Source organism: Chiloscyllium punctatum, chromosome 1, assembly GCF_047496795.1.
Source record: "Chiloscyllium punctatum isolate Juve2018m chromosome 1, sChiPun1.3, whole genome shotgun sequence".
In the NCBI taxonomy this organism is placed as follows: domain Eukaryota; kingdom Metazoa; phylum Chordata; class Chondrichthyes; order Orectolobiformes; family Hemiscylliidae; genus Chiloscyllium; species Chiloscyllium punctatum.
The window spans coordinates 6,394,787-6,408,145 of record NC_092739.1 but is presented as its reverse complement, the minus strand read 5'-3'; the positions used below and the strand labels follow the sequence as shown (position 1 = coordinate 6,408,145).

The window sequence follows — 13,359 nt, the reverse complement described above, 5'->3', positions numbered from 1 at the left end:
GTTTTTCTATCTGGACGGATCATTCATGTTGCCACATGATTCAAGTTGCTATGGAATTGTGATTTAGGAACAGCCCACAGGAAACCATTTTAGCATCAACTTGCAGGTTCTCCTGAGAGAGCCCTTAATCTTTCAAGCACATATTTCCAATTTCTGAATCAGCAGAAATAAAACCAACTTGAGTAAATTGCTTACCACACAGAGTATGGAGGGAGAGCTTGTGCTCTCATTATTGAAGACACCATGTCAGTGAAGACTTAAACTGAAGCAGGAGGGAGAAATTCTCACTGTAACAATCATTGTTAAAGTCCTTTTGGAGATTGGAAAATAGCCAGTTGCAAAACTAAAAAGGAAGCAAGTTTGGACACGTTCCTGGAGAATTAAGTGTTCATGTCAGGGACTGCGTAAAATATAACTGTGGAGGATTTTTCCAGTCGTTTTTTTAAAAAATGTTAAAGGAGAGCTCTTCTGTAATTTAGCATAGGAAGTCCCTGTTGAATTGTACTTAGGCAATGTTGGTTTTAGTTTGTTTACCACACAAAGTCTTAAAACTTAAAATCTTGTTGTGTGATCTTTCTGTTCAGTCACCCAAAATTCAAATTAAGACTTTTTTATAAAACAACTTAACTTTAAAACTTAACCAGAAACAACAAATTGGGGATTCTGAATCCACAGACCAAAAGTCATTGGGATTTTCTAGAGTTTAAACAAAAGAAGTGATTTTTGTGATACTCATCACAGAACATAGAACAGTACAGCACAGTACAGGCCCTTCGACCCGTGATATTATGCCGGCCTTTTATTCTACTCTAAGGTCAGACTGGCCTACATACCCTTCATTGTACTATGATGCATGTGCCATCATCGAAAAGATAATGTAGTTACACCCACCATGGAAACATTCCTCACATAATTGGGCGTCATGCAACAGTTAACAAAAGTTAATGTGAAAGGTGAGAGCAGAGAAGTTGCAAACAGACTTAAAAGAGGCAGAAATCTTTGAAGAAGATGGCACTCAGATTGACTTGGTGAGGATTTGGTTGTAAATGAAGCAAATGGAATTTGAGAAAGCAAGAGAAAATGGAACAAAATGCTTGAATTCAAATTCCAAAGAACAAAACAGCAGAAATACTTTGTGTTTCAAAGAGAAAAAGGAAAAATTTCAAATAGGAAAAGCTTAAATTGCAAAATTTTGAAGTGGATATCGAAAGACTTCAAATTTTGCGAACAAGGAGTAGCAGAAGGATATGACAATGAGTTAGCTTCAATTCATGTGTTTGATTTGGCAAGGAATATTTATTTATTATCTAAATTCAGTCTGTTTATCTAAATTCAGTATGTTTGACTACATTCCTACAAAGTTATACAGTACGGAGAAATTTGGACAATTTTGTTATGAAGTATTTTCAGGTGAACAAGCCATAGACTGTGATGTGGATAAGACTACTGTGCTCTAGGTCAAGAGTTAATGCTAGAAAGTTACAGGCAGACATTTAGAAATCTGAGGAAGACACATAATCAGATATTTGTGGAATTTTCTCGGGAAAAATACATGGTATTTCAGTGGTATATAGCGATGCAGCTTGAGCAAGATTTACAAAACCCTTACAGAGATGTTTAGAGAAGAATTGAAATACAGCATCCCTTTTAGAATAAGTTTCCACTAAAAGACCATAAACCTTCTAAGACAAGACAATGCTGTAATATCTGAATGTTACAAACTATCCTGCAAACACACAGATGGCAACAAAACTATACTTGCAAGCCACAGGAAATGGAGAGATATGAGAAATGATCAGGAATAAATCACTTAGTTACAACAAGGGGAACAGCAGAAATGAGAAGGCACTTGGCTTTTCAGAAGTCAGTTGAGCATACACAGGGTAAATATGATTCAAACTCCTTGCTAGTTTTGCCAGAAGTGAAGCTATGCGAAGGCAGATTGCTGGAATTTAAACACAAAGTGATAACATCTGTCAGCATGTATGGCATTACGACAGGAAAAGTTAGACAAATGGGTGGCACTAGTGACAAACCAGGACCTTCAACTGTATTTGCTTTGGTAGGAATCAAAACATCACGGATTAAAAGTATTTTATATTTATAAAATAGAATCCCTACAGCGTGGAAGCAGGCCAAAAAAGTCCACAAAAACCCTCTGAACATCCCACGCCCCCTACCCTATCTTTGTAACCCTGCATTCCCCATGGCTAATCTACACATGTCTGGACACTATGGGCAATTTAGCATGACCAATCCACCCAACCTGCAAATCTTTGGACTGTGTGGAAGGAGCACCCGGAGGAAGCCCATGCCAACACGGGGAGAATGTACTAACTCCACACAAACAATAGGCTGAGGGAATCAAACCTGGTGCCATGCAGCAGTGCTAACCATTGAGCTACTGTGCCACCCCCTACGCACAAGTGAGGTTGCCACAACTTTTGCCATGAAGCAACCGAACAACTGAATATTCTCAGAGATGCAGATCACGTCAATTGCTGACGGCGATAAGACACGTAGTAAAAACAAGATGTCTAAAGGCTACTCTGTGGGCTGTTCTCGACGGAAAGAAGCCCCCATTTAACTTTTAAAATGACTGTAAATCCTCCACAGTTTTACTATGGTCCAAACTCACTGTGCCCCATCACAATCAGCAATCAACGTGACCTCTAACTCTTTAGAATATTTAGTTGGTTTCTTGCTTCATGGGTAGGACGCAAGAAGGAATAGTATTTAGGGATATTTTGATCAACCATACCATGCAAGTCATTTAGCCACTTCAATACATTAACATTAATTTAAAATTCTATTTAATGTTTGATGCTCTCACTGTGGACCTTGTGTCAAGTTGCCATCTTCTAGGAAATGACCTCACTGGAGATTAAGTGCTGCCATCTCCAACAAGGTCAGACAAGTCCAGGTTATAATTGAAAATGCAACAAATACATCAAGAAATGTAAAGAAATCTGTAATCAAATGTACTCCTACTCTTAAAAAAAGACACTGAAACCTCAGACTATGGATTATAAACTCTCAGAAACTAACTGAAACTGTCTGAATTAAGACACAAGGCAAAACCCGACACCAAGGTCAAAGCAGACTACAGAGCAACACTCCCAGCTGATGAAAAAACATAGGAAGACAGTTTTAAAATAACATGACTTAATTCTAACTTATATCAGTACTATGGAACGACCATGAAAATTGAATTTCTGGAATGTAAATTAAAATTTCAGAACTTCAAAGTTGTTGTTGTTGTGAGGGAAGGATTGAGCAAAGTTCATGCAGAGTAAGGTGAAGAATTGGAATTAATGTTTGAACACGCTAGAAATGAGTACCAGCATTGTTTGATTGACCTTCAGGAAATTCTTAAAGTAGTGAAGAGAAAGGAAAGATTCAGTTCTTAAGTGACTGACACTTTCCTTACTGACCTGGGCATTAAAGAAAACAAAAAAATGGAGATTCAAAATTTAGACCAGAACAAAGTGGTTGAGAAACTGTGTTTCTAAGTTAACATCCTATTGATAGTGTAATACAAGATTCTAAAAACAGAAGAAAATGCTGAAGCCACTAGTGAAAAATCGTAACAGGATTTCATCTCAATTATTATCTTACAACTTATCAAGTTTCAAAATCACAGGGACAGTCAACAGTGTTTCTATTGACATAGTTATTGACTCTGAACTAATTAAGGATAATCAAGGATACTGTAAAATTGTGCAGACTGCACTAAGGAAGAAGTGTGATCATTTGTAACACATAACAGAAGGCAAAGAAAATGGCAGTAAAGAACATTCTCATTTAATCATCTACTGAACTTCAGGTTAGAATAGATAGAATGAAGTTGGGAGCTGAATGGTTAGTTAATTAGTCCACTCTGAAATACATGGTCCATATGATTCAGCTTGCTATAGGGATGGGCTTTAGCAACAAATTGTACATAGGAAGCCATTGTACAATTAAGCTGTGGGTTTCCCAAGAGGTGCCTGAACTTCAGAGATAGAGAATCTGCAAGAATCTGAGACCCGGAGAGCAGTGAATTAGAGGCAGCTAATCTCTATTGTCCACCTCACAGAACATGGGTGAGAATTCCTCACAGAATTAAAAGGACCAAGTTTTGGAAGATTTACATGAGGTTCAAAGAATTTGCCTAGCTTTGGCTAAAGGGAGGAATTCCCAGGGGAACCCTCGGTGTGAAAGTCAATTTGGGGAATAGAAGTTACCCCAGCTAAAGAAGTAAAAAGGAATAAAGCCACTGGTAGGTGAGAATAGCTTCAGACTAGTTCCTAGAGAACAAAATTTCCAAGGGAGCCAGTCTAGTAAAAAGCTGGGGAGGATTTCCAGTCATTAAATTAAATGGGGATCCTTTCTCTAGATAGGTTACCTACTGGATGGCTGTTAGACAACTTGTTTTGGACTATGTTTGTTGCAGTGATTGTCATAAAATTTGAAATCTTATTGTGTGATTCTTCTCACCAATCACAGGAAATGTAAATACACATGTATTTTACTCTGTCTACACAGGGATCGCAACAGATTCTATAGACACATACAACATAAAAACAATATGCATGTTTAAACTTGGGCAAATGCTATCAATGGTTTACAATGCAGCCTTATTTGGTGTCAAGTTTGGTATCAATATTCTTACAAAAGAAGCAAGATAAGGAAAACAGTTTTCAAAATATATACTTCTGTATTTATCTTCTGTGGCACTTTAAATTGAACAATAGAAAACAGAGTAAGTTGAACAGAGAAGAAAAGAGAAGGCAGAGGGGGATATAATATGTCAGATGTAGGTTTGCTTGCTGAGCTGGAAGGTTCATTTTCAGATGTTTCGTCACCCTAATAAGCAACATCATCAATGAGCCTCCAGATGAAGTACTGGTGGCATGGCCCATTTTTAAAAAATACAAATCTTCTCAAAACTCACTAATAATACATTAGAACTAAAGAAGCAGTAGTATTCTAGAAAACTAAAACATCATGACGGAACAAGCAACCAACAATAGTGAGTGGCATAGTTGTGAGTTGTAGAAACATTGGAGATAAAGTATGAGGGTGTAAGCCGACATGGACTCTACTTTCTCCTAAGGAGGTTAGTCATTAGTTGAGTGTTAAACTAAGATAAACAGAAGGTAACAGAATGTTTAAGCAGCACAATACACACAACTCACCCTAAACCCTGGAGCTTGATCTGAACTTACATCATACCTCCATGAACTGTAGTTACACCGCTTATAGAGTCATACAGCATGGAAACAGATCCTTCAGTCCAACTTATTGTTGGTACAGAATAACAACAGCACTTGCTCGCCTCTCTGTAATCCAGTCATAGCAGCCATCAGCAGCTCATTGTAGGTCCACCCACATCAGAGAATTTAAAATCCTTGAAAGCGTTTACAAATCCTCTTCCAACTCTATGTCCTCAGACCTCCTCCTTCAGTCTTCTAACACTGGCCCCTTGTTTTCAACACAGCAACAGTTTGTCAGCCATCTTTTCTGTGTGCTTTTAAACTTCCTCCCAAAGCCCTTCTGCGTTATCAACACCTCCTGTCTTCGGAATACACTTCCATTTTGCTTGTGATTATCTCAGCTAACCAACTTTGCCAAAAAATAAATGGCTGGAGAAACTCAGCATGTCTGGTAGCATCAGTGGAGAGAAAGCAGAGTTGATGTTTTGAGTCCAATGACCCGGTTTTAGTTTCAGACTTCCAGCATCCACAGTTTTTTGATTTATTTTAGCTATTCCCCATTGCAGTGTTGCACAATGCTTCAGGACACTGTACTATATTCCAGAAGCAATACAATTGCAGGCTGTTGCTGTTAAAGGAAATGGTGCATTGTATAGTCGATGTTTTCAACAATACAGTAGCATATAAAACTGAAGGAGGAGAAGGTTAATAATGGAGCCTATTTCAGAGGTGATGGTATAAGCAGAGAAATAGCTAGTGGAGGCAATATGCTGCATAATGTTCATATTGAAAAAAGTATGAGGTCAAGTAAAAGAAGCAATGCAAGTTACAATCAACAGCTGGTACAAGAACCAAATTTGCATAGTTGAAGGAAAGTGTTACATACCTTATGAACCATGAGTGATGTAAGCTGTTTAACTGTTAGCTGCTAATTAAACCAATGGCAGTATGATACAGATTAAAGGGTAATTAAGTCAACAGTGATTGAAGATTTAGGCATATTGCACCTCACGGCCATGCTTCACCTTAAGTAGGCAAATAACAAATACAGTACACATTGTAGAAGACACAGTGTTATATTTGTAAAACTGTAAATATTTCAAACTAAAACCATTACCTCCTGCCTCACCTTCCTCAATAATGTAAAGTATTTCATTTTACTGTCATCTTTGTCATCATGAGTTATAGATCACAATGATAAACTTTCAGGGAGGTATTAAGGATTTGAGATGTGTCTTAGAAATAAATTATAGGCAATACGCATGAGGATATAAACTGCTCAAGTTTCACTTGCACGATTTATCACAGTTATACAGTCATAGAGATGTACAGCACAGAAAAAGACCCTTCATTTAAATCATCTATGCCGACCAGATATCCTAGATTAATCTCGTCCCACTTGCCAGCACTTGGCCCATATCCCTCTAATCCCGTCCTATGCATATACCCATCCAGGTGCCTTTTAAATGTTGTAATTGTACCAGCCTCCACCACTTCCTCTGACAGCTCATTCCAGACACGCACCACCCTCTGCGTGAAAAAATTGCTCCCCAGGTCCTTTTTAAATCTTTCCCCTCTCACCTCAAACCCATGCCTTGTAGTTTTGGACTCCCCCACTCTAGGCAAAAGACCTCGTCTATTTGCAGGTAGTTCTCCTATAACGCCGTAGTTGCATTCAGTGAAACCTCGCTTCATAGAAAATCGTTAAATGGAAATAATGGAGCCTCTGGGAAAAGTGGGGTTGGGGCAGACCAGCAAAAAATATCACTCACAATCGCGTAAGACTCACCCAAATGTCTAACACAAAGTATAGGACAGCCTGAGTGAAGGTTTAAATCATACTTATTTAATAAACAAATGTAAATTTAAAACAGTACATTTAAAAAATATTGTTAATGCAGGGACAGAGGGTCATCCTGGTGCATAACGTAGACTCTCTCATTCCTATTAAGTGAGCTAAATCATATATTCTGTCCTTACGCTCAAAACCCTTTGTAACATCTAGCTTCTCTTCCAGTGTTATAGCCTTTCTTTTGCGCTTACCACCAGGACACTTCTTGCTAACATTATTGTCACTATGCCCCTTCATTTTTTTCAAAATAAGGGTTTCAAAATAAGGGAGAATCTAGGAGTAGTGTATCTCTCTCAGAAAGCTGCTCTCTGTACAGTACATCTCACAGTAAGCTACTCTGTTGGCAACTGACATTGGGACATGCACAGAACGAAGCACGCAAAACAATCACTGCTGAAAACGCGCTATTGCAAATAGAGGTAAGCATTCTCGAAAATTTTGTTCCTTAATTCCTCAGCGACATAATAAGCAAATCTGGGCATGGTGGCTCAGTGGTTAGCACTGCTGCATCACTGGACCAGGGACCCAGGTTCGATTCCAGCTTCGGGCGACTGTCTGTGTGAAGTTTGCACATTCTCCCTGTGTCGGTGTGGGTTTCACTATGGGTGCTCCCACAGTCCAAAGATGTGCAGGTTAGGTGAATTGGCCACGCTAAATTGCCGATAGTATTCAGGGATGTGTAGGTTAGGTACATTAGTCAGGGATAATGTAAAGTAATAGATCTTGGTGGGATACTGTTCAGAGGGTCAATGTTGACTTGTTGGGTCCAATGTTCTGTTTCCACACAGTAAGGATTCTATGATTGGAATTGTGCTGCCAGTATGTGCATTATCCCAGAACTACCTGTACCTTATCCGTGCCCCTCACGATTTTATACACCTCTAATGTCACCCTTCAGCCTCCGACGCTCCAGGGAAAACAGCCCCAACCTATTCAGCCTCTCCATATAGCTCAAATCCTCCAACCCCAGCAACATCCTTGTAAATCTTTTCTGAACCCTTTCAAGTTTCACAACATCTTTCCGATAGGAAGGAGACCCAGAACTGCAAACAATATTCCAAATGTGGCCTACCCAATGTCCTATACAACTGCAACATGACCTCTCAACTCCAACACTCTATGCCCTGACCAATAAAGGCAAGCATACCAAACACCACCTTCACTATCCTACCTACCTGCAACTCCACTTTCAATGAACTATGAACCTGCACTCCAAGGTCTCTTTGTTCAGCAACACTCCCTTGGACCTTACCACTAAGTGTATAAGTCCTGTCCTGAGTTGCCATTCCTCAGAGATCAGATATCCTCAAAATAGATTAAATATGTCAAGATGCACATCACAGATTGTTAATTTACATGACAAAATCTCAGTGATATAAACTCCTTTATAAATCAATTTTAAATGTGCTATGTATTAAACCAACAACCAGAACGATCAAAAGCAAAATAGCACAGATGATAAAGATGCTGGAAACCTGAAATTAAAATCAGAATCACTGGACTATTTGATAAAACATTAATTGAAAGGTTAACTGTTTCTACCAGACTTGCTGAGCATTCCCAGGATATTCTGTTTCTACTTCAGACCAGAAATCCTATGTTTAATTACAAATTTTTGCCAATTTGAGTTCTACAACTGGTCTCTGTTTTGCTCTTATTTCCACTGATTCCATTGACCTTGGTGCAGTTAGAGTTTGGATGCTCCTTCTGATGAACCAGGCCTGGTAATATTTGCTTAGGGATAGTGCCTGTAGAACTTTATCTCAATATGAGCTAACACTGCAGTTTATTCTGATAATACAGCTCATTAAGTAGGATCAGTACAAATGTAACATCTTTTAACTTAATTTTTCACCATTTTGATGGGTCTTGTTAGGGAAACATAAATGAAAGATAACAGAAGAAACCTGTAGCATTATTAAGTTGAAAGAAACAAATTTCAGTTGGATAATAAAATGAGAAGAGTTCGAGGTCAGAAAGTTTAATAATTATTCATTAACTACATTCACTAATTCAATAACAAATAAAAGAATTGGAGTTTAAGAGTGAAATGGCTATTGAATTACATAGGGTCTTGGTAAGAACACATACAGTTTCAGTCTCCTTACTGAATAGTGGATGTACTTGTCTTTGAGACAATGCAATGACGGTTCAATTTCTGGTTTCTGGGATCAGGAGACTGCCCTATGAGGAAAGGTTGGATAGTCCAAGCCTTTATTCCCTGGAGTTTGGAAGCACGACCAGTGATCTCAATTAAACATGTAAAATTCTTAAGGGATTTGACAGGATAGATGCTTGGAGAATGTTTCCCCTGTCTGGGATTAGAACTAAGAGTCATAATCTCAGTCATTTAGAACTTCTTCGCTCAAAAGGCTGTGACTCTTTAGAATTCTCTCTCTCATAAGGGTGTGGATGCTCAATAATTTATTACATTTGGGATAGAGCCTGATCTATTTTGATACCAAGCAATGAAGGGATGGACATCGAACTGGAAAGTGGAATTGAGGAAGATCACAATCATATTGAATAGTAAAGCATAGGTGAAGTGGCCTACTTTTTAAATGATAACAAATAGGTTCCTTTGGAGAGCTCTCTTAATGATCTTAAGTTAAAGTACGAGTACTGAGCAATGCAATCCAAGAAGTTTTGTATTTGTTCCGATCTGTATTAAAGCATATGACCTCACGTCAGTAATTCTCAGGGCAACAGGTAGAGAGCTACAATTGGCCAATGTTGCTGCATTAGGGGAGGAGAAAAGGATGGAAATCTGCTTGGACTACTGTTCTTATTTCCATAAAATGGCCCACATGGAAAGTACAATGAGGAGGTACGTTAAGGAGATGACTGAATTCTGAGTCTTGCCCCTTTTGCAGATACAATCTGTACACATGAAGAGTGGCCAGAATGGATGATGGTAAGGAGGAACACAGGTGACAAAATAATCATATTGCAGAAACACCAGAGAGAGTTGGGATGTAGCAAATGACCTCAAACAATCTTTCTTTGAATGCTAACAGTCAGGTGAGTGTAAACCATTAGGTAATGTGAATAGTGTCCAGTTTGCCTGATTTACCAATGAGTACATTAACCTCCTACTGTTGCACAGTACTGGATTTACACTGCAGCAAGGTTTTATGTAGCTGAGTTAAGTGCCAAAGTTGCAGCCAAACTGACTGAGAATTCAAGAGTTGATTATCATTTTTTTTTCAATACTTTGACCTTTTTGGAATGAGGTAAATGCATGTGTCTGAAAACAATATACAATTCAGTTACGTGATTAGGAATGTATGCACATCTGTTAACATCCCAGTTCAACAGTGCTGAGTTGGCTGATAGTTATCCAGTAATTTCTGATACAAACTGTAGTCACTTGGTAGCACAGAACTTTACAATATTGTGCTCAAATGTGTTGTCTTCCTAACTGTTTTCAATCACTATCCCGGCTAAGGTGTGGACGTGCTGGTGTTGGACTGGGGTGGACAAAGTAAAAAATTACAACATCGGGGGTTATAGTCCAACAGGTTTACTTGAAATCACAACCGTTCGGAGCCCCTGCTCCCTCCTCACACAGCTGGTGATAGAGAATACATCGGACAGAGAATTTATAAGTTATAGATCAAAGGGTCATATGACTGATGAGAATGTATTGAACAAATCTAGGTGGCTATTAAATCTTTAATCAGTTAGAATGGAGGTGCAGTGTAAACCCTGTTCCAAGATAATTTCAGGCTTTCTCAGAATAAAGGTGACATCTTCGGTCAGACGATGCATTTTAGGAGTGAGGTCATGGTTCAAGTCTGTTTGTATTTCATCCTGGAGTCAGACTGGTTTTATTTTCAAAGTAGGAATTTATAAAATGCCACATTGACTGACTGTCCACAGAGTCAGTGTTGTTTGGACAAAATAGAATGTATCTGCAAATGAAAATTCACTCCATAATATATATGTGCGTGTGTGTGAGAGAGAGAGAGAAAAAAAGAGAGGGTGTGTGTATGGGGGTGTGTGTGCCTATGTGCAGATCCTCTCTCACATGCATTTACTCCCTCACACTCTCTCTCAAACACACACTCATACAGACCCTCTCTCGTATACACACATACACTCTCACACACATATACCCCCTCACACACTCTCTCAAGCACACATATTCTTACACACATACACTCCCTCCCTCTCAAGCACACACACACACCCACCCACACTCTCTCCCACACACATAAATCCATGGGGTGAATTTATATTTGCAGGTACATTCTGATTTGTTCAAAAAGCACACACTTTGTAGACAGTCGGTCAATATGGCATTTTATAAATTCCTACTTTGGAAATAAAACCAGTCTGATTCCAGGATGAGATACAAACAGACTTGAACCATGACCTCACTCCTAAAATGTATCGTTTGACCGAAGATGTCACCTTTATTCTGAGAAAACCTGAAGTTATCTTGGGACAGGGTTTACATATTAGTCAATAGAAACCCGTACTTCCACTCAAAGTGATGAAAGACGTATGAAAGCCATCTAGGTTTGTTCAATACATTCACATTAGTTGTATGACCCTTTGATCCTTTATTTATAAATTCTGCGTCCAATGTATTCTCTCTCACTAGCTGCCTGAGGAAGGAGCAGGGGCTCCAAAAGCCTGCAGTTTCAAAAATAAACCTGTTGGACTATAACCGGTGTCATGTGATTTTTGATTTTATGCTGGCTCACACAAAGACTTGAAACGCAGACAAAGGATTGGAGGACACATTGCTCATGAAAGTCAGTATATTATGAAAATACTGTATACAGTGATTGGGATGGGGAGGTGGGACAGACGTGCACTGGCCTATCAATTCCCTGGAATTAGCAGTGGACCCCGATTGCACAAGTCCGCAATGAACCTCCGCTGGGCAGCGGCAGTGCCCCTACCTCTGGCTCAGAAGATCAGAGTTCAAGTCCCACCTTGGACCTGTGTCGATTAAATGACCTGCAACAAATCCCTCACAAATTGATAATTCCACTCACAATCATCACAGTGCAACGACACAAACTGATACTAAATAATGGCTATAAACTCAAAAGAGGAAATCTGAACCTCGGGATCAAAGCGGAGTTACAAACTGATGAGTCACCTTTGATCTTTTTTTTTCTGGCTGGTTCCCCCGCCCCATGACTCAATTCGTTGTCCTGTCTTGCAATCCCTCCCAAACTAACACTCTCTCCCCCCTCAATGCCAAAGCCACAAAGTGCTCGCCACTTGTCAATTGGGGCGGCGTGGAGATGGTGTAATTCTGGGGAGGGGGGAGATTTTGCTGCATTTGGTACACGACCCGGGTCCCCCTCCCGCTGTTTAAGACACCGATGATTAAACGGGGCCCTAAATTCACCGAGAACTTGTACGGTCTTGGGGAGGGGAGTGACAGGAGCTTTCCAATAAAGAGGGAGAGGTAACTCAGCGGTTGGCGGATAACATCTGGGAGAGCTCTTCATTTCCCGGTGATTTGAGCAGAAAGAAGGGAGAGAGCCGTGCACCGAGAGAGACGCTTTGCTTGGGGGGGGGGGGGGTTTACCTGAGGACGTGTTGCCCAGCCGCCGGGCAGGAGCCACCGAGTTGTGCCTGGAGCCGGGGTCCCTGTCGATCGCCCCTCGCACCTCCTCCTCCTCCTCTTCCTCCTCAAACCAGGCTTCCGCCATCATCATACGGAATGGATTAGTGTGCAGAGGGGAGTCAGTGCTGCCAACACAGCACAGTGTGTGTGTGTGAGAGTGAGTGAGTGAGTGAGAGAGAGCCCGCAGCTTCCACCTCCACCTTCCACACAGCACACCGGAGGAAATAGCTACCTTCTCAGCAACTTCCGAAATATTCCTCTGCCCACAGGAAACTCCATGGCCAAGAGACAACAAAAGGTGGCGGTAGCTCTTGCAGCTGGCCTTTTTTCTCTCTCTCTCAATCCAACCCTGAGTGTTGACAGTCCGCGAGGAAGTGTCACTTTCCCAAAGGCAGAGACTTGCCTTTGATTCGGACCTGAACACACCTTTTCTTAAAAAAAAAATAAGTGTGTTTACCTGTGAATTAAGTAACACGTTTGTGGTTACAGTGACTCAGAACGGGTTGGAGCGTGTAACACCTTTGCAAGCGATGGATAAACTGGCGTGTAAAAATGGTGCACACATCCCTGTGAGTGAGCTGTCTCAGCCTCATCCTGAGGTTCAAGCCTGGCAGATTCCAGGCTTCAATCAGTTCAGTTCACTGTAGTTTATTGAAAAAAAAATAAGACTGAAGATACCTTTCTCAGGTGCAGTGCAAAGACTGTGGACCCTGGAC

General features: G+C 40.2%; 1 protein-coding gene across 1 annotated transcript in view; it reads right to left on the bottom strand.

Moving 5' to 3' along the window:
* Window positions 1-13,151, bottom strand: part of sh3d19 (SH3 domain containing 19) — a 142,147-nt gene extending 128,996 nt beyond the window's left edge. Inside the window, exon 1 of the mRNA XM_072558039.1 lies at window positions 12,605-13,151. Coding sequence (XP_072414140.1) covers window positions 12,605-12,734 — 130 coding nt within the window. The 5' untranslated portion in view covers window positions 12,735-13,151. The remainder of the gene's footprint in view (window positions 1-12,604) is intronic.
* Between the last annotated feature and the right edge of the window lie 208 nt (window positions 13,152-13,359).